This window comes from Saccostrea echinata, unplaced genomic scaffold, assembly GCF_033153115.1.
Source record: "Saccostrea echinata isolate AGI-Se365-2 ecotype Australia unplaced genomic scaffold, CSIRO_AGI_Sech_v1 ptg000064l, whole genome shotgun sequence".
Taxonomy (NCBI): Eukaryota; Metazoa; Mollusca; class Bivalvia; order Ostreida; family Ostreidae; genus Saccostrea; species Saccostrea echinata.
In genome coordinates, this window is record NW_026889813.1 from 698,730 (window position 1) to 719,897 (window position 21,168).

General features: G+C 33.7%; 2 protein-coding genes and 1 long non-coding RNA gene across 3 annotated transcripts; 1 reads left to right on the forward strand and 2 right to left on the reverse strand.

Annotated features, from left to right (window-relative positions):
• The first annotated feature begins 1,113 nt into the window (after positions 1 to 1,113).
• LOC133175798 (caspase-8-like) lies at positions 1,114 to 12,292 on the forward strand. The gene is made up of 9 exons (XM_061310914.1): positions 1,114 to 1,545; positions 1,775 to 1,846; positions 2,917 to 3,006; positions 4,070 to 4,213; positions 6,278 to 6,598; positions 9,786 to 9,911; positions 10,446 to 10,751; positions 11,205 to 11,379; positions 12,145 to 12,292. Exons 1-9 carry the CDS (start codon positions 1,482 to 1,484, stop codon positions 12,260 to 12,262), a joined length of 1,416 nt encoding a protein of 471 aa, XP_061166898.1. The 5' UTR covers positions 1,114 to 1,481; the 3' UTR covers positions 12,263 to 12,292.
• A 4,998-nt stretch (positions 12,293 to 17,290) lies between these two features.
• On the reverse strand, positions 17,291 to 18,248 carry LOC133175808 (uncharacterized). The gene is made up of 2 exons (XR_009719327.1): positions 17,957 to 18,248; positions 17,291 to 17,911 (listed from the first exon to the last, which is right to left on the reverse strand). It is a non-coding gene; the product is annotated as an uncharacterized LOC133175808 (long non-coding RNA).
• Positions 18,249 to 18,256: 8 nt separating this feature from the next.
• Positions 18,257 to 21,154, reverse strand: LOC133175807 (guanine nucleotide-binding protein G(I)/G(S)/G(O) subunit gamma-7-like). The gene is made up of 3 exons (XM_061310922.1): positions 20,976 to 21,154; positions 19,319 to 19,427; positions 18,257 to 18,472 (listed from the first exon to the last, which is right to left on the reverse strand). The coding sequence occupies exons 1-2, from the start codon at positions 21,068 to 21,070 to the stop codon at positions 19,322 to 19,324; spliced, it is 201 nt and encodes a 66-aa protein (XP_061166906.1). The 5' UTR covers positions 21,071 to 21,154; the 3' UTR covers positions 18,257 to 18,472; positions 19,319 to 19,321.
• Between the last annotated feature and the right edge of the window lie 14 nt (positions 21,155 to 21,168).

The window sequence follows — 21,168 nt, forward strand, 5'->3', positions numbered from 1 at the left end:
TTAATCGTATATGTATAATGTTTATTGCATAAAAATAGGTTAAATGATACAAAAATTCCAACGTAGTTGATTGAATTCTTTAAAAAAAGCAGAAATTTGAATTTGAAGTGTTACACATCTTAATTTTGACATTTCAGTTTAACTTGGTAAAGAAGTAGATTGCATCAATATTACATGATTCTGAAATCAAATTTAATTTGATAAAAGTTTGTACTATGGATTCCAAATATATAATATCTTCTCATTTATCAAAATTTAAAAAAAATACTTTTTTTGAAAAAAAAATATTTATATACATCTTCATCTACTCTGCCGTTTAGAATAAAAAAGATGGAACAAATCAATGAAGTTTATTAATTTAATGTCGAAAAGATTAACGATTGACATTAAAATCTGAGCGATAGCAAAAAGGAAATTATACCAGTTTAAGGATCCTCTACACACTGATGAAAAATGTTTTGCAGGCCAATGGAACCCCCCGGGGGGGGGGGGGGTAGGGGGTTTGCCCCCACTTTTTTCTAAGTATACTATTTTCTATCATTTAGACCCCCCCCCCCCACACACACACACACATACACTGTAATGTCGAGCACTGGTAAATTCCAGGATTTGTACATTAAGTTAAGGGGTTTTTTTGGCTTGTAAGATTTCTTTAGGAGCCCCCCCCCCCCCCATGAAACCGTTGCTACGGACCTGTTTTGGACTTTGAGATAATTATATAGCATAAATGAGGACAAATTAAAATTATGTAGTTCATTTTCAACAAAGGATGCGTGCCTTTTTTACCCAGAAAAAAATCTTCAGAAACGACAGTACTAATAAAGAAAAATGCCTTTGCGTATTCAATTGAAGAAAATACTATAAAATGATTTATCCCATGTTTACCCCTTTATCCCGTGGATATGACTCATTGGATATTTTTTTCATAATCCACAGTTGTGACGTCACAATGGTTTTTGCGTTAGCGCGATGAAGTAAAATAAAGTGGAGTCCTATATAAAACAGTGTAAAACATTGGTTGTGAAGTATTAAACATGGGATAAAAAGAATCTCCCATGATTTGTAGTTGGATATGACTTTTATCCAACTCGTTGTGTGTTTTTATCCCCTCGCCAAGGCTCGGGGATAAAAAAAAAAACACACAACTCGTTGGATAAAAATCATATCCAACTACAAATCATGGGAGATCCTATATATACTCTATCTTGGTCTAATATAATGTTTAGAATACTTGAATTAATTACAAATTATGTCATGCATGATGCATTTTATTCTATTTTATTTAAAATGGTGGATAAATAACTACACACAAGTACCCCAAATTTAGGGCGCAGTGTAGAGAGGGTCCTGAACTTCAACTTTTCTCTAGATAGCGCAGTTTGATAGCACAGTACAGCTACAGTCTCACCAGATTTTTTGGTTGTTTTGTACAGACAAAGAGACATGGTAGAATTAGTGTGAATAGTGCCGAGCTGTATGACATGTTAACAGACGTCTCCAGTGGTCGCAGAGTTGTCAGTGACCAAGAGGAGGACGACTTTGGAAGTATTAATCTTTCTTTTTTCAACAGTAAAATGTATTTTACTACAGTGTATATACTTTATTGATTCACAAGCATTTCAATGTCGATCAAAGTTCAAGAAAGCTGTAAGGGTTAACATGTTTTCACATACATTGTAACTTACGAGTTTACAATTCACAAGTTGTGTAGTAATTGTAATTGAAAGGTAAAAAGTCTCCACAATAATTTATCACAATTTAAATTTATTTAAAGATTCCGGAAAAGGAGGCAGCCATGAGAATCTTTATCATCTACCACAAGTCAGATCCAAAAGATCATCACCAGGTACATCTATTCAGTCATTCTTATTCAGGATTTGGGTATAGATTTTCGTTCATGCAAACAACTGCATTAAATTGCACCCTTTTTACCTCCGATAAAAAGTTGAAGGAAATTGTTTATAACACCCCCACCCCCGCTTGAAAATTAGGGGTGTATAGTGATTGGGGTGTCCGTCTGTCTGTTACACTTTGGGGTACCCATCCCTTAACTCCCTCTTATATTTCCTCTTATACCACTGAATAAAATTCAATGAGACTTTCACAGAATTTTTTTTTTACATAGTGTCAATGTGCATCTCCTATTTTACTTTTTGATTGGACACATATTTCAGGTTTCCCATAGCAAAACATGGACAATGCCATTCTTTCTATAATATCAGGGGTACCCATTTATTATCCGCAACTCCTCCTATACCAGCGAATAAACTTTAATGATACCGTTACAGAATCTATAATTTGGGCTTTTCCATAGACATAAAAAAAGGACTTTGCCATTATACTCATATGGGAGCTCGGGGAGGGAATCATTTTGTGAGCCCAGTGCTCACATTACCTCTAGTTTAATTTAAATTCATAGTTCGGAAGTTGGAATTGGGGGGGGGGGGATCATTCCTTTTAAGCAGAAAATATTTTCAGTAAAATTGTATGAATGGGTTCCAACATACAACAAAAAGTGGGGAGGGGGGGGGGGGGGCTGCATGCAGGCCTAACTAAGAAAATTTTCCATATATACATAATTATCAGCATAACAAAAGATTTCTCAGAAAAAGGTCTCTACGGGTCTGTATCCCTGAGCAATTTGTCGAGATGGAAGACTCCGATATCTTCAAACTGCACAGAAATTAATAATGAAACGGTCTAAAAATGTCCATACAGTTTTGTGCAATATATTCTGAACGATACGCAGAAATGTCGTTCAAGGTCTCCCTGTCAAACTTTAATGAAACAAAAGATTGATGAGGGCAGATAAAACAAAGAGATTAACAAATACTGCTGCTTAGTTTCGTATTTGTAGACATTTTCACAAAAAAATGAAGTTAAACGACATATATTTATACACACAACCCTTACTAGTTTCAGATATGACGGTGTTTACAGTGGGAAACAGGAGTAAATCATTTCCATTTAAGAAAGATCTACCTACACCCACTTCCTCTGTGAGAAGTGAGTACTTTTTCCTTCTTTTGTATATGTTGTATACTATATGTTGTATACTGTATGTTGTATACTGGTATATATATGTATGTTAACTATAGATCTACAAATGTAATACGAAAAAAAATGCCACTTTCCCAGAAAAATGCACACTTTTTTTTGCCATTATAACATTTGCATTGGCAATTTAAGAATTCAGCTGTGTAGTAAATTAAATACAATATTTTTGCTCATTGTATTTGCTACTGCAAAAATCAAAGTGGATTCAAATCAAGGTAACATTTGAATATTATCATTCATGTATGAACAAGATTTGATTAATTATTTAAAAAAAATGCACTCAAAAGTTCAAAGCAGTTGTAAAATTACTTGAAATTGAAAATCACAGACAAAACAACACTTCTTTTTATCATACATTTTTTTATTCATGCAATCAGCACAATGAAGTAAAAGAACAAGGTTAGTTAAGAACCTTTTTTTTATTTCACCTCTTTTTTTTGAGGACGGACGTGATCGAAATCAAACCAAATTCATGACCAAACGTCTTTCATTAGGCCTGCTCAAAAACTTTTTAAGCCCACAATATTAAGGAAAACACAGCGGAAGTTACTAGTAGTTCATCTGGCTATGGAAACCTTATATACTTATAGACTAAATACTGTAAACATACAAGTATATGAAAGAGCGTAGTTAAAATTTAGCACAAACTTTCTCATCTACTGAATAGCGTTATGATAAATTAGCGCATTTTGGGCCATGTTTCTAAATGAACTTGATGAATATAAAATATATCACCGCTAAAATAAGTACATTTACAATTTCAATACATCGTGTAACTTAAATTAGCTTTCCGCTCGATGTTTCCTACATCCAAAAACGTATTTTGATGGCAATTTGGACTCTTACATATAACATCTTCCAAAAACTTAGATCTATGTATCTATGGAATCCGAGACATGCTTTATTACAAAATGTCACACAGTTAACTATATGTTTATTTTAAATGCATGAGGGGCTAAGAATTTGGCTCTTACAATCCCCCGCCATTTGAATTTACTTCCGTTATATACAGAGCTAGATCCCAGGTCATTAGAAAAAGAGCTTCTCTCCCAGTTCAAAAGCAGACGACTTCATCCCCACTCTCACATGCAGATGGGAATTAACAAATCACCTCGGCAACGCCTTCAGGACTCATTCTTCTCCCGTGCAAAACAATGTAAGTAAAAATACTACATATATGTATTTATTTTAATATACATTCACAAAATGCACGAACAAAAAACAAAATATATTTCGCGTGCTGTTAAAACCCGATGCCTTGACAATATCAAGCAGACTGAACACAGTCATTACAGTGAACATGTATTTGCTAGTAATGCTACCCTTGCAAAATAAAACAAACAAGATATTTTTGTGAAACACTGATGCCGATGCCCCTTATGGCAGCTGAAGGCCAAGGTTAAAGTTTTTCAGATGTAGGTCAAACTCCAAAGTCAAGAGTTCAAAAATGTTGATACCCAAAGAAAGATCTTTTCACAAGTGAATGTAATAGCCCTAGTACAAACCATTCAGAAAAAATGGAAAAAGTTTTTCAAAAAGTAGGTCATACTTCAAGGTCAATGTCACGAGGTCAAAAGATAATGGTGCCAAAGGAAAGGTCTTGTCACAAGGAATGCATAAGTGAAATGTGAAAGCCAAAGCAGCAATTTACCATTCAAGTTATAGGCAAGGTTTTAGTTGTTCATATGTACATGTATGTCAAACTCCAAGGTCAAGTCATGAGGTAAAAAATGTTGGTACCTGAAAGAAAGTCTTGTCACAAGGAATATACCTGTGATATATGAAATTCCTAGCAACCACTGTTCGATAGTTATGGACAAGATTAAGTTTGTCCAAAGTACCGGTAGGTCAACCTCAAAAGTCAAGGTCGAAAGGTTCACAAATGTTGGTACCCAAAGAAAGGTCTGTACACATGGAATGCATGTGATATAAAAGCCCCAGCTCCAACTGTTCAAAAGTTATTGTCATGGTAAAAGTTTGGTAAATCTTTGCAAAAGTAGGTCAAAATCTAAGATCAAAGTCAAGAGGTCAAAAAAGATAGGTCTTGTCACAAGTAATACACATGTGAAATATGAAAGCCATAGCACTAATCATTCAAAAGTTATGGGCAAGGTTAAGGATTTTGTGGACAGACAGATTAACAGACAAACAGACAGACAGATAGATGAATGGACAGAACAAATACTATATGTCCACGAATCTTTGATTACGGGGACATAAAAAACATGTTACAACGCTCACCTAGGTAACTTTAGCAATGCTGTTTTTCAGAAGATATTTATATTCCCAAGAAAAATTGTGCCCCCATATTATGGTCCCACCCTAACTCTATAAGGGGTCTCTTAATCAATACAACACGGGAATGTCTCATATTAATATGACTAACAAGGCCTTACAGTTCTGGAAAAGAAAATACATGCATTATGTTAAATTTGATCCTGAGTTTAGCCAACTCTAACTTGGGGTCCATTATTTAAAAAAAATGAATGCACACAACTTGGGGATGTTTGTAAATTAAAGTAAATGGTTTTATTTAGGTTCTTCTCATAAAATCATATGTAAAACTTTGATCCCCACTTTGACCCCAACCTACCCCCAGGAATCATGATTTGAACAGTTTACAATCTACATTATATTAGGAACCTTTCACATAACTTTTAACTTTTCAGGCCCAGTGATTCTTAAGAAGATTTAAAAAAATTCCTTATTGTGGTCTCATCCAACCCATGATTTGAACTACTAGTATTTAGAAGTCGAATCTAACTACCTCAGGAACCTTTCACAAAGGTTTTATCTTTTCTGATCCAATGGTTCCTGAGAATAAAATTTTTAAAGACTTTCTCCATATATGTCACTGTAAACCATTGATCCCATAATGTGGCCACACCCTCCCCCAAGGGCCATGGTTTGAACAAATAAGAATCTACACTACATCAGAAAGCTTTCATCTAAGTTTCATCTCTTTTGGCAGAAGAGATTTTGATAGAGTTTCCTTATATAATTCAGTGTAAAGCTTTGATTTGATTTCATTTACCCAAGGATTTTTTGTGCCAACTTTGGTTAAAATAGGCTCAGTGGTTCTTGAGAAGAAGTTCAAAATGTGAAAAGTTTACAGATGGACGAAACAGACACCTAGATGGATAGACGGACACCGAACTACGGGTACTAGTAAACAGAAAAGCTCAGGTGAGCTAACAACCACACAATTTTATTTTTCCAGTAGCTGTCCAGTCATTGGATCAATTTCAACATAAAGTCGACAACGCCACAATGATAACATGTACAGCAGACGACCATCTTACCGTTGACGTCATGGACACTTCCGACGTAGTGAATACAACAGTATATACAGACAACCAAAGTGTTGATGGCAGAATACATAACATTTCGGACACAAAAACAACTACACCTACAAGTCGTTTCAATACTTCTTCCACCGTACAAACCGGTTATTTTGAAAGCCAGCTGAAAATGCCAAAATGGAGGAGCTTGAATGATGTTTGTGACTCGGCATTTTACTCTACGACCAGAAAACCTCGAGGTTGGGTTTAAGAAAGTTATAGACGTGACCTTTGAAAATGTTGTTTCCTTATATGTAAATATAATTTTTTTTTTCCCGAGCTGTCAAAAAAAAAATCGATATTGAACTGCTCATTTAAATATTGGGCATGTCGATGAGATATTGGACCACTATGACGTTTCTTACGTCACACAGTAGGCGGAATAAGCTGTAATATCTTTATTGCATTCGTTGGTTACGGATTGACCGATTAAATACGCAGTGCGGGTAAACGAAATAAACATCAATTATCGCAAACATGGAAGCAGGGTTCTCCACATTTGAAAATTTAACCATGGAGGAAGCTGCGTGAAGGCGCAATGCGATCAAAACACGAATGCATGTTAGACTTCCTAACCTTCATTAATCAATTGGTTAATTCACAAAACTTAACCACTGCAGCACAAAAAGTTGAAATAACCAATAATTTTTTTAAGCTAAAAAATTAAAAATAAAAAGGATTATGTATCTTAATTACTCTACAAATGTACCAAAATTGGTCCAAAACTGTAGGAACATTTTGAAGGAATTTCAAAATAATGTTTTGATAGAGTAACCATGGCAACAGTTTTTCAAAAACTGATATACAGAATTGATGTTGCCTGTTATATAAAAAGTTTTATTTAAATATGACAAAAACTGATGAATTGGTAGTACTTTAAAAAAAAGTTAACAGACACACAAACAAACGAAAGCCGACATCCTACTAATGCCTAAGCTTTTTTTAACTTCATGATCTTTGAAAACTTACTGGTGGCATACATGGTAAAAGTAACGTAGTATAACCGGGGGCATTAATTTGCATTAATGTAATTTTGCTTTCTCTATTCTGTCTTTCTCTAAACGTTATTTTTTCTCTATATATTGCATTTTTGCTGAGTTTCCTCCATTGTTTATTCCTCCACGTGCCCGTGCTAAGAATAGCGCCACGCGAAGTTTCGTAAAAACGGGAGGTAACTCTAAAACTAAGACGACGATTGGCACTTACGTACATTTTATCAGAAAGATAATAAAGTTAATACTTGAAAACAAAGCATGGGGAATTGATTAAATACAAAGAATAGGAAATTTTGAAAGGGCTTATTTTTTTCTGGGCATACCTACTGCTCGTTATGATCTTTTATCAAATAGTGAACACGTTGGAATTTCCCGAAATTACATGTTTGTATACTACAGGATAATTAATTCTCAAGATATTGATCTTCAGCTGATTGACCCTCCATTGTCACGCTTCCCGGCATAGTCGCCGATCAGCGACCGTGTTTGTTTGCACAGTCCGCTTTCCCTCGAGGCATGCCAGATGCATGGCAGTCGTAGTATAAACACAATTAACTACTCAATTCATTAAAAAGTAGGTGTATATACTAAAATGCAATAAAAATTTAACCATGGCGGCCGCCCATTTTAACCATGGCGCACATAAATTTAACCATGGCGGGCCGCCATGGTAAAACCCCTTGTGGAGAACCCTGTGGAAGCCAGCGCAAGATATGTCAAAATGAAAAGTAAAAGGTGTAACAAAAGATTTATTGACAGTGTTCTCGGGCAAAATGCGGTTGGTCGACCCCTCGGAGCAAAACTGTTTGGCTTAGGCCTAACAGGTCTAGGCGGCCTCTGTTTTTGGAGGATAGATTTTATCCTCTGAAAACAGAGGATAGCGGTCTTGCCACCTACCGGAATTTTCAAAACCAAGGGCAGTTAACTCTTCACCAAACAAATAACCACAACTCTTGCACTTATGAACTGTGCGCTGATTTCGCAATCAAAACAAATAAAAGGTATAATTTCATATAATGATGGATAATTCTAGATATTAAATCAATATAACTATATTTTTGTAATTGCCGTCAATCAGTAATTCCGTATACAGCTTGGAAAACAAATATTACACTAACCTGCCCGTGACTGAGGTAAACTATAACCACGCTTATTTCCAAGTACCGTAATTATGTAATAAGCAGTTTAGAAATTTTGATAATCAAATTTTTTTTGGAAAAATTAAAGGTTTAATCATGTATTATTTCTTTCACTTTATAATTCTTAAGCACATCACTTTGTAATATTTTATTTGTTTATGTATAAACATGGCTGTATAAATAAATGTTAATTTCTTCGCAAACATGTTAAATTATTATTTTATTTATTTATGCTATTCAAATTATTTATTTTTATAATTATTCATTCAATCCATTTTAATTATAGTTTTGTTTGCTTAAATCATAAGGCAGAGTATATTTTGCATTTTAAATACGCTTAAAATATGTTTCCTTTTGTGTTTCCTTTTGTCCTCCATTTTTGAATTAAAAGAAAATATCGAAGAAATATAAAAGTCCTTTTTTATTTGTTTAAGTAGGGAAAAAAATGAAAAATAACACAAAATAACAAGAAATATTCAGTAATAATGGACCGCAAAAAGTGCCAACTTTGAAAATAAATTACAAAATATCTAGACATAGAATCTCAAATCGCCACATACAATCGATAGTTTAATGTTTGAAATTTTATTTACATGTACTCTGGTGCTTGCACTTTTTGATTAAAGGTAGGCACGATGCCTTTGAAAATTACCTGTGTTATCCTCTGAAATCGGAGGATAAACTATCCCACAATGCAATGCGGTTTCCATATATGGTAAAAAATTTGGCCGCCATATTGAATCTAGCTATCCTCCAAAAACGGAGGCCGCCCAGACCTGCCTAATGGCCTCATGTAAATCGTTTTATTCTTGGGTCCGACAAAACGCATTTTGCCCTAGAACCCATTCAATAAAAATGTTAATTAAATGTTAGTGAACTTCAGTTCGCAAATTTAACGTACATGTAACATTTAAAAAACAGTATTATTTTAGAACTACGCAATTTTTTGAACAATTTTAACAGGACTGTAAAAGTTAATCAAAATATACCCCACATCAAATTAAAAACTCATAAACATGTTTTCACTTTTTTCAGTTGCGATTCCATTCAAGTTTTGAAGCTAGAATTGGTTGTGTACATGTTTGTGTATTAAAGTATTTTCTTTGTGGTTTCTTATTTATAAACTACTAGTACTTGTATATATACATGTAGTATAATATTAATAGTGCATAGTCAAAAAATAAGTTACATCAGGCGGCTGTGTACATAGTCAACAAATCTTTTTAGAATGAAGATATCTTACTCCATTTTAGGTTATGCAGTTATAATAAACAACTATGAGTTCTACAAAGAGATGATAGCATTAACACACAGTGGCCCGCAAACACTCCGAGTGATACAGAAAGGTTTAAGGCGAGATGCCTCAATAGAGGATGCAGGTATCTACGCAATTGATGTCATACATGAAATATTAAGTAAAGATTTCATTTTGGTTTATAGTAATGAACGTGTTTTCTGTTGAAGAAATCAAAAATACATTTTATATTCATTGACACTTATGCACTTGAGCGAGTTCAAGTGTAATGTGTACTTTGACCAAACAAGTTTTGGAGACATTTCCATGAACATCCAAAATGCAGTTTGACATATATGTTAAAATCTCGCATACAGTAATGCAAAAATCAAAGAACATATTTGTACAATGAAAATTTCTATGACCTGCCTATCACCTTGACTAAAGGACATGACACGTTCTCAAGTTCTAAGCTACTTTTGAGTCAAAATGCGTTTTTACTCGTTCTTTTATCTTCTGCAAAATTATGGATCAGACACCACAATTTTATCTTTTCACTGTTACCTTGACCTTGTCCAAATCATGGCACAAATCGAGGACCTTTGTTTTGAAATACATATATGTTTTGTACCAAGTAAATTGAAATTCCTAGAATTCGTTTTTTAATTTTTTTTTAAAGATAAGCTGAGTCGGTTCTTCAGGGACGAACTGCATTTCATTGTCAGGGGATACGCAAACGTACCTGCTTACGACATGATCAAGATTCTTAGTGACGTCAGCAATGCGGACCATGCCCAGTTTGACGCGTTTGTCTGCTGCATTGCAAGTCACGGCAGGAGAGGGACATTGTTCGGGAGCGACTGTCGAGAAATCAAGGTTGAAGACGTCACCGGCCTCTTCACCGGAAGTCGTTGTGTCTCTCTTTCAGGGAAACCGAAATGTTTCTTCATTCAAGGCTGTCGGGGAGACCATTATAGTTTGAAAGGTATGTAAGTATTAAGCAATAGAGTCATTAAATGTAAAATAAATTAGATTTCAAAAAGCTTAATGCTTTTTGGAAAAGAGTATGTTACATTGTATTTAAAAAATTATGATAATTTCCTGTTTGAATGAAAACATATTTATATTCTTGATGACTGTGAGCTACTGATTTGTGCTGTATTAAAAAAAAACTCTTGGGATTTAGCCTTTTTTCAAGATCTTATTCTTATAAGATTTTGCAATTTTTCAGTAAAATGTACACAAATCAAAATTTGTAAACTGCATTTTGTGATTTCAGAAGTCTGTCAGTCGTGGTACAGAGCTCTCTCTCTCTCTCTCTCTCTCTCTCTCTCTCTCTCTCTCTCTCTCTGCATGTATATACATGTATCTTAATTTTTTTTTGTTTAATAATTGATATGAAATATTGAAGTCATTTATAATCTTTATTCTTCATTAGGCATACTAAGTGGACAAGGCAACGGTGTTTCACGTGAGCAGCATTACATTCCTCTCACGAGCGATTTCCTGATTGGTTATTCAATGGTTAAAGACTGTACAGAATTCCATGTACGAACGAGTGAAAGTCTTCTGTACAAAACATTTCTGAAGTACTTCAGAAAATACTCCCAAAGGTAGATAACTTCTATCACTTTGATCAGAGGGATAACACAAGAATTAGAAATGAATTATATTTCTGTGCTTAGCCCTTCTTTTTTTCTGTATCATTGTTCTTTTATTTGCTTTTGAGACAACTGATTAAGGAGTATAAACATGAATAAAGATATCCATATAATTGTATTACATGTAAACACATATTGAACAGAGTATCAGTTTCGTTTTTTAAGTAAAATCAAAGCCCAGAATTGACCCCTGTGTTGAATTTGCGTGATGCTGGAGATTTCAGAATAAGAAATTATAATAAGGCCACGGTAAAATAATTCTTTGTTTTGCGTCCTCAGGTAGGTCTTCAGGAAATCTCATGTAGAAAAAAGAAACACATGCAGGCTTGTCATTTTTTCCCAACATTTTCTCCCTATATTATACGGAAATATTGTAATCCAGTATATATTTTAAGGCTACAGTATTTTTAATCTTTGAGATAAAAAGGAACAAATCAAAAATCTTTAAGTTGGAGAACATAAATTTAAATAAGTTCAAATGATTTCTATCATATTAATGCTAATGTGTGACTTATAAACCAATATTTTTTCTTATTATTGAGAATCTTTTGAAATTTTTTGAAACGTGTTTCTTTTTTGGTCGGACAGGAGGGTACCTTTTCAAAAAATTAAGGGAAGTAAACCTAAGGCTTAATTTGCCATGGCCTTAGATTATGATCTTCTTTACGTCGATATTTACAAGATGGTGATGTTCTGATTGTCTTTTTTTTTTTCCAGATACGATCTCGTTAACATCATGGTTCGTGTTAAGAAAACGTTAGCCAAGTTGCAGGAGAAAACAATTGGAGCAGAGAATGTGTTTGAATGTAACTTCAGAGCTCAATTAGTATTCTAAAAACAATTAAATGAACTTTGTACAAAAGTATCACAGTTTCATTTCTTATTCCAGAACATTTTATTTTTCATTCTATCATACTATGAAGAAACACAAGATACAAGATTTATAGTTCTGATAGAAAAACATCGGGACTTCATTTGGCCTCCTGGATGAGAATGAAAACTTCCAAAAGAAGATTTGGCTCATGCAAAATTTCATTTTCAACCAGTAGGCCAAGTGTATGTGTGTGTGTGTGTGTGGGGACGGGGGGGGGGGGGGACTGAAAAACGAAATTTTTCTACAAATATCAAGATCTCAGAACTCCTTTCGCATTTTAAGCAGTAGCTAAATTTCATTTTGGACTATGACTTGTGGTGTACTGTAGATCTGCAATAAGTTTTTTTTTATTTTCATTGTTATCCATGGGACTAATTGGGGGGGGGGGGGGGGGGGGGGATTTAAAATCTCTATAACGTTGTTATCCCAAACCATCTGTCAGTCTGTCAAATTATCTTCTTCCACGATCAAAATCAAACAAACGTTTTTCTACAAAATCTCGAAACTTCTTTTACATTTTAAGCAGTAGCTGCTAGTACTAGTAAATCTTATTTTGGACTATGACTTGTGTCCTGTAGATCTGCAATAACATTTCGGAATTTACATTGTTCACGGGACTAATTACTCTCGTCTGTCGAAAAATTAAAACGCATCTCTAATTCTCTATAACTGCAGTTTCCAAGAAAGGTCAGGTATATTATTGTTGTTATCCTAAACCATAGGACTGTCCGTCTGTCAAACTACATGTATCTTCTTCCTCGATCAAACTCCTCTTTTTAAGAAGTAGCCAAATCATCTCTTGATGATTAATGGTGTCCTGTAGATGTGCAGTAAGGTTTTAGAATTTTTAATTTCATCCGAAAGGTCGAAATTTTTACACAGTAGACAATTCATCATCTAAAATATTATTGATGGCGTTCTGTTCTTGTGCAACAAGGTTTCAGTATTTTCATTTTTTCATTTTCATTTTTGTTCTTAAACCAATTGGGGATCGAAAACGAACGTTTTCCTACAAAAGTATTCACTCACTTCTTCCAATAATTGTTCAATATATCTTAAAAACTCTTTCAGATAACAAAGCCTTACTCATGGATTTTCAAAGTTCAAATAATTTTATTAATGAATGGTTGAATTTTCACTCGTTTAAACGAGTCATATGTCATATATGCCTATTTTATGTGAGATTTTAAAATCTGACATAAAATTGGTATATTTAACGCTCGCGGATTTGCGTTACAATGAGGTGGCTGTTCAGTCCATGGGTTCATGGTTTTCCGGCCCAAATTTGCCTCCAGGTTGACAATTAGAGTGAGATTTCAATGGATAAAATTTGCTTCCCCTTATGAAATATTAATCAATTACTAATAAACTTTACATTCAAAAAAGTTTTAATGACTAGATCGGCATAATGTTGAATTATAATGTGCGCAAAATGTAGGCGGGAATCGAGAGTTAGCGGGAGTAGTTCTTTCAAAACGCAGGTAATTGGTGTATATACATACATGTATAGAGTAGGTTTAATAGCTTTCAAGTCCTGTAATTCAATTTAAGGAAAAACATAGTGATTGTAATTATTTAATTACTTTTTGATGTAACTGATCCATCCCATGCAGGGTTGGAGTGGAGATCTATCAGGCGCGTAGGCAGAATGGAAGTGAAGTGTACGCAGAGAACGGCAGGGGGTCGGGATGGGGGTGGGAGATGTTGGGTTCCAACTTTCACAAATCGAATTAAATTTTATTAATACATTACCAAAATACCATAATTTAACTACGCTACACCAAAAAAGGGGGAGGGTCACCCTTTCAATGAACATTAGGTTGCGTAGGTTTGGAAATAAAGGGAGGCCACCCATTTGCTCCCCTCGCCTGCTGGTGAGGGCCCAAAGCTCCCGAGTTTTACCAAATAATTCAATCATTTTCTTCCAAAATAAAAATTATTCCATTAAGCTTTTGTTTAGAAAATAAAAGACATAGTAATATTTATTGTTTTAACGCAACATCCATGGAAACTTATTGCACATATATTTAAACGATACTATATTGGTATCATACACTTTTTTTTCAACATATTCAAAAGCACGAATACTAAATGTTAATTATTAAAGCTATATATGGCGTATCTGAGCTAAAAAATAAAAATACGAGATTTGAGTGTAGATAAACAGGATATATGTTATTTACGTTCGAATTAATTTTTTTTCCGATTTTGAACTTAAATAACCTCATGTTTCCATAGTTAAATTGACTTTAAACTGTGTCTGTTATTTAAATGCAGAGTCGGTAAATAAATCGGTTATTGTTTTAAATTTCTAATATCTTTGAAACATGATTGGTTTAAATTGTGTAATTTACAGGAAAGTATCTGTATCTTTATTATTATATAAAGTAATAAAACAAATAGAAAGATCTTTTTAATTTTAGTTAGTCTGAACATATCAAAAATACGCCATATATGACTTTAACAAAAAATATCGTATTTTAAATCATATACTAGTAGATCATAGCATTCAACAATGTGTTTGATTTTTAATTTCTCAAAGATCTTTTTAAAAAAAATTCAATGTACTAAAAGAACAATTACAAATTAATGATTTATTAGGCCCCGCCATGAACATGGCCGGGGCATATAGTGTTTGTCATGTCCGTCTTCTGTCCTTCTGTCTCGCTTCGAGTTTAGCTCAGTTCAAAGCTCAGATTCAAAGAAACTATCCAAGATATTTTCATCAAACTTCATATGCTGATAGATATTGATGAGAGCTATGCAACTGCATCAACATTTTTTACCTTGACCTTTCCTTTGACCTTGACCTCACTTTTCCTAAATTAGTGTTTAGCTCAGTTTTTAAAGATACCATTCAAGATAGTGTAACCAAACTTCATATGCTGATACATACTGATAAAAGCTATTCAACTGCATCAACATTTTTTGATGACCTTGACCTTTCATTTAATTTTGACCTCACTTTTCTTAAATTAGTGTTTAGCTCAGTTTTAAAGAAACCAGTCAGGATAGTGTTATCAAACTTCATATGCTGATACATACTGATGAGAGCTATTCAACTGTTGTCAACATTTTTTGACTTTGACCTTTCCTTCGACCTTGACCTCACTTTTCTTAAATTAGTGTCAAACTTCATATGCTGATACATATTGATGTAAGCAATTCAACTGCACCAACATTTTTGACCTTGACCTTTCATTTGACCTTGACCTCACTTTTATCAATTAGTGTTTAACTCAGTTTTAAAGAAACCATTCATATCATTATTTTTATATTAATATTTTTTATCAAACTTCATATGCTAATACATACTGATGTAAGCTTTTCAACTGCATCAACATTTTTTTTTACCTAGACCTTTCCTTTGACCTTAACTTCATTTATTTTAAATTAGTGTTTAGCTCAGTTTTAAATAAACCATTCAAAATATTTTTATCAAACTTAATATGCTGATACGTATTTGTGAGAACTATTCAACTGCATCAAAAATGTTTGACCATGAACTTTCCTGTGACCTTGACTTCACTTTTCTTACATTTGCATTTTGCTTAGTTTTAAAGAAACCATTTAAGATATATTTATGTGAAACCATTTAAGATATATTTATGTAAGCTTATGTACTTATACATAATTTGGTGAGAATTTATCATTTATATCCAACTTTTTAGATTTAAATTTTAAAGAAACTATTCAAGATATTCTCATCAAATTCATACACTTATACTAATTTTCATGATACATTACTAATGTACCCTCGGCGGGGCATTCATGTCCTATGGACATATTTCTAGTTGGGATTTGGCAATGATTTAATAAAGTATTTCAAATTTTATTATACAGTCATTATAATATAAAATTCAAATCACAGTACGACATAAAATAATTCGAGACACGAATATTTGTTGGGTGGTACCGAGATATTTTCTTCGAATACCCCCCTCCCCTAGTTGTTTGTTTTTAATGATGCGTACGCACTTACGTATAGGCAGCTACGCGCCTGATCTAGCTCAGATTGTGTCTAAATATGCAATTCTTTCAACACTTCACTGAAATACAGAACGTTGTTGCCTTTGACCTAGGGGTGTGGCTAAATCTTAACTCATAGTCCTGTACATATTCAAAGAGAAAAATACTAAAATCATTCATCATGCTTTTACTGTACCCTTCCTTTCACTGCTAAGTAAATTGGGTGTATTGAAGTCACTGATGTCTCGTATCTTCCGAGGGGGGGGGGGGGACCTGCACTACTAGAATTTCAATTTTAGTACGTTGTGCTCTCAGATTGTGATCTAGTACAGTACTATATATATGGGATATGTTGTTTGCTTTACGAACTTTTTGAAAAAATTTCACTCATGTTAGGACGACAACGGTTACCAGTGGAAAGCTGCAAATTTCAATTACTCGATACTTTTGGCAATTGAGCAGCAAAGGATATTTTTGTGCCATAACCTACTACAAATGGGACCTCTGGTCATGGGACATGGATTAATATGTAGATAACGAACAGAACTCAACTTGAAATTCCATTTAGACAATACAAATCGGGAGCAGAGCAAACACGGACCTCCAAAAATATTAGGTGGGATCAGGTGCCATGGAGGAGTAAGCATCCCCTGCCGACCGGTCACACCTGCCTTGTGCTCCTTGTCATGATCGGGAAATACGGAAAAATCCGTAGACAATTCAGTGTGTCAATAATGGCTTAACGATTAGTTTTAAAAAACGTCAGTCAGTATTTGACTTAATGATAGGTTGTATTTGCTGATAAGGTCATTGTATCGACCATAAAACTTGCGAAATGATGACTTCAAACGAGACTGTTGATATCCTTGTTTCATCAACTTGTCAATAGTTTGCCTCGTTTTAGAAATTGTTCATATGTAGAGCATGCTCATCTGATGGACCAGTCTTGGGGATGTTCAAAACAATACAGCATATATTAAAATAATATCTACTTTTCGATATTTATGAATAACAACAAAAAACCTATCAAAATTTATTGCATTTTAGTACTATGACATTTTGTAAAACTGCAAAAAATAAAAAAAAAAAACATTAAAGGGTAATAATGACAAGTTTAAATTTGGAAAAAAAAAAGGAAATGCATCATGTTATTATAAAGCATCAATACTAATAAACAGAAATTGATACATGTCCTGTGTAAATTCTTCGATACTCATTCTTTAAATTGTGGAGCAACAAACTTAGTATACACCCTGTATTTTAAAAACAAATAAATGCTGGAGAAATACATTAAACGAGTATTAAAATAACAAGTGAGATTTGAGACTGTACATCATCTTTGACAGAGAAGTGAATACTTTATATACCTGTCTTAACACAAACCATATTGCACTTCAATGTAGTGAACACACAAATGTCTAAAGCTTTATTATATATATTGCACAATAACATAGTCCACTGCCAATCATTGGTCCTCATTCTGATGTGAGAGCAAAGAAGCTTAATCAAAAAGTTAAACAAATATAAGTATATACACTTGCTAACAGCAGTATTCAGTTAAGGACAAAGCATTGGTAGGATTCTTATCTAGATCCACCAAGTTCTGAAATCATTTTTAGTTATCTTGACCTTCTTTATTACCTGTCATTTAATAATAATTAGATATATGCATTTAAAATGTGTTACCTGTCATTTAATAATAATTAGATATATGTATTTAAAATGTGCATTTAAAAGTTTCTATGTTAAAACCTTTGTCAAGTGTAAAACTGAATAAACAATTGTAATGTTCATTTGAAACCCCTGTCGAGTGTAAAAAGGAATAAACAAATGCTCTATAGACAAAACATTTTTGACATTTTAATAATCAATTACATGTAATCAATCTCTACCCAATACCTTATCTAGTTATGGAAAAACCTGATGCTAAAATGGTCGGTACAAAATGTGTATCATTTCATTCTCCCCCCCCCCCCCCCTCCCCCAACCCCCCTTGTGATGCCAGTTTGAAAGTGTACCCAAGTAAAATTCTAAATGAAGGAGGAAACATTACACATCTTAATCACAAACCAATATAATAACATATTACAACATTACGGGTTTAAGTCTACACAAATAATAACATGGGGACATTAAGAAAGGTTGCACACTGCCCACTGTTACTAAAAATAGACATTTGGTACAAGTCCCTCTGCTTGATACCTGTAAAGAGAAATTAAAATCCATCAGGTATAAATGTCAAAGGAAACAAAATTTTTACATATTCTATACACAACAAAACCTTTATTGAGTAAATTTGGATTACATATTGTTAAGTTCCTATGAAATTCATTTGTTGTTACTGGTAAATAAAACATCTACATGATCTCTATATAGCTAAAGCTATAATTGTGGGGTATAATAAAATCTCCACCCTTCTTGGAGATTAAATCGCTTACACAGATAAATTTTATGGTTCTATGAAATAAATCAACTTATTTTCCATGTACAGCCTTCAAACTTATCAATTATTCAGAGATTTCAGTGTAATAAATATACCTCAAAATTGCCAATTTGGAAGACCTTACCAAATATGTGAATCTCAATATAGTTTTTCACTGCAAATTTCATTAATATTTCATATCCTTGTAGAATAAATGGTAAATCAATACAAAAAAGTCAGGAGGAGCATAATTACATTTCAGCTTAAAAAAAGGTGTGTGTGTGGTTTTTTTTTTAAAGGATAAATTCAGTATTGAATACTGCCTAATAAGGATAGTACTTGTCTCCAGTTTCTGTACAATAAAGCGTGAAGGTGACACACTCTCCTCCTGGACATGATATCAGTTGGATTTCAGTCCAGTATAAGTTAATACAGTCTTACTGTAGTCTTGGTAGTTTCAACTTGCAGCTGAGTTGACAGAGACAATGCAGATACAGTGCTTTAATTTGTCCAAGGGTAGAACACTTTATGAGAACTGATAATTTTTGGATCAAACACATGTCCTCACGGCTAGCTTTTCTATGAAGCCACTGAGCAAGACACTGATTTTAAAATAAATGAATTACCTTTTAGAGTATGGAACATGGTTTAGGCTCCCTGAATGGATTTTCTGACTGGTTCACTCCGATCACTAATGCATCTTCCTGTGCATGCTGGTTTGTGTAACTCAGTATACTGAAAAGAATGATTTACATTCGTTTTTACACTTATAATCACATATCAGTTAGTTTGACCCAGAGGAATGGTCAAAGACTAATATATAAAACCATAATGCTACAGTTCTGCAGCTACTAGAAACATGCAATAAACAAAATGAATTTGATCCCACATTTTAATTGTAAGTTTTCTTTGGGAAAACTTCAACTCAATTTTGGAAAAACGTTGACCGATTGGGGCCTAACTTTTGCCCCAAATCAACCCTTAAAAATCACTGCTTTTGATTATTAATTTAAGAGTTGTAAGCAAAATTTGGAATTTTTAAAATACTCAAGGTTTATCATGTTTATAGAATATAGGAAAACTGTAAAGAAAAAAAAAATTGCAAATAGAAATGTGACATTGGTGACCCTTTAGCATATGCTGTCCCTTTGTAACAACATTCCATTTTGAACTTCCCTCTTGTTCTGAATCACAACTCAGTAAACTGGACCACTGGAAGTATATTGGTAATGTACAGAGTGCTACAGTACCATCAGAACAAACCACTTACATGAGATCTTAATTCATCCTTGGATATATATTTACTAGGCGTAATAAAAAATATGTTTGTTTATGGTTACCCGACCGAACCTATATTTAATCGCCAACCCAAATTTTTTTTCGTCATAAAGTCACTCTCCTGTCAGTTTAACTTTTACATGCATCTTAATCGGTCAAGCGTCTGAAATTGAAATTAAAGTACTAGAAACAAAATGGCGTGTTTAATATCTACATCAACATGTTCGTGTCTATTGCCCATTGGCAAGCCCAAACAAAAGTAAAGCACCACACAATGGTAAAACTGTTTTGCGTTTCAACCAATTCATGTGAATATGTGTATAAAAAAAATTCAATAATATAAAAAAAATCCTACCTACCAACCCTATTTTATTTCAGCATGTAACCGTAAACAAACATATTTTTTATTACGCCTTATATAATAAATGTTCACAATTTTCAAAATAATCTTGATAGTTTGTGTGTGGGAATTCAAATTCAATGTCTAATGAATTATTTTGTATGTGACAAGTTGATAAATCAGCATAGAAATCATCAATGATGAGGGCTGCCGATTCATAAACTTCTCAGTAAATAATCTCTAATGATGCCACAGTAACAGACTGCTGAGGTATCAATGATCATGCCTAGCTGCAGAACTGTAGCTCTCTGGTTGAGAAAATTCGGACAGATAAACCAGAGAGCTACAGATCCAAGCGTTGTAAAAACCTTCGATTTACGCCGCCGCTTTTTTGTCGCTCGCTTCGGGTATACACTGAGTTTCCTTGCTCATGCTGAATGGGTGGGGCATATTCAAGTACTGACATTGACCAAATCATTCCCAAAAATTAAGTAATTTTTTAAACATTGAATAAATCACAGTCTAGGAAAACAGAAATACTAAACAAGAAATTGCTTCATAAGGTCTATATCACTTTCAAAAAAGGGTGACAGTCAGAATCAGCGTCTGTAAATCGTATTGAGGGTATTGATTTCATTTTCAGGAAAACATTCGACTGGACTTACTCTTGTATAGCCTCCGATACAGGAATTCTGTTTACATTAGCTTCTTGTCGAAGTTGCGTTAATTGTTTCTGCAAACTCTGAACTTGAGAAGACATCTTTAAAGGATGTAATAAACAATCAAATTCACAACAGTTTCAGAACAAACCGATGATGGCTTCTCTGTGCGCGCAAGTCTCGCACTCGCGATATCCAA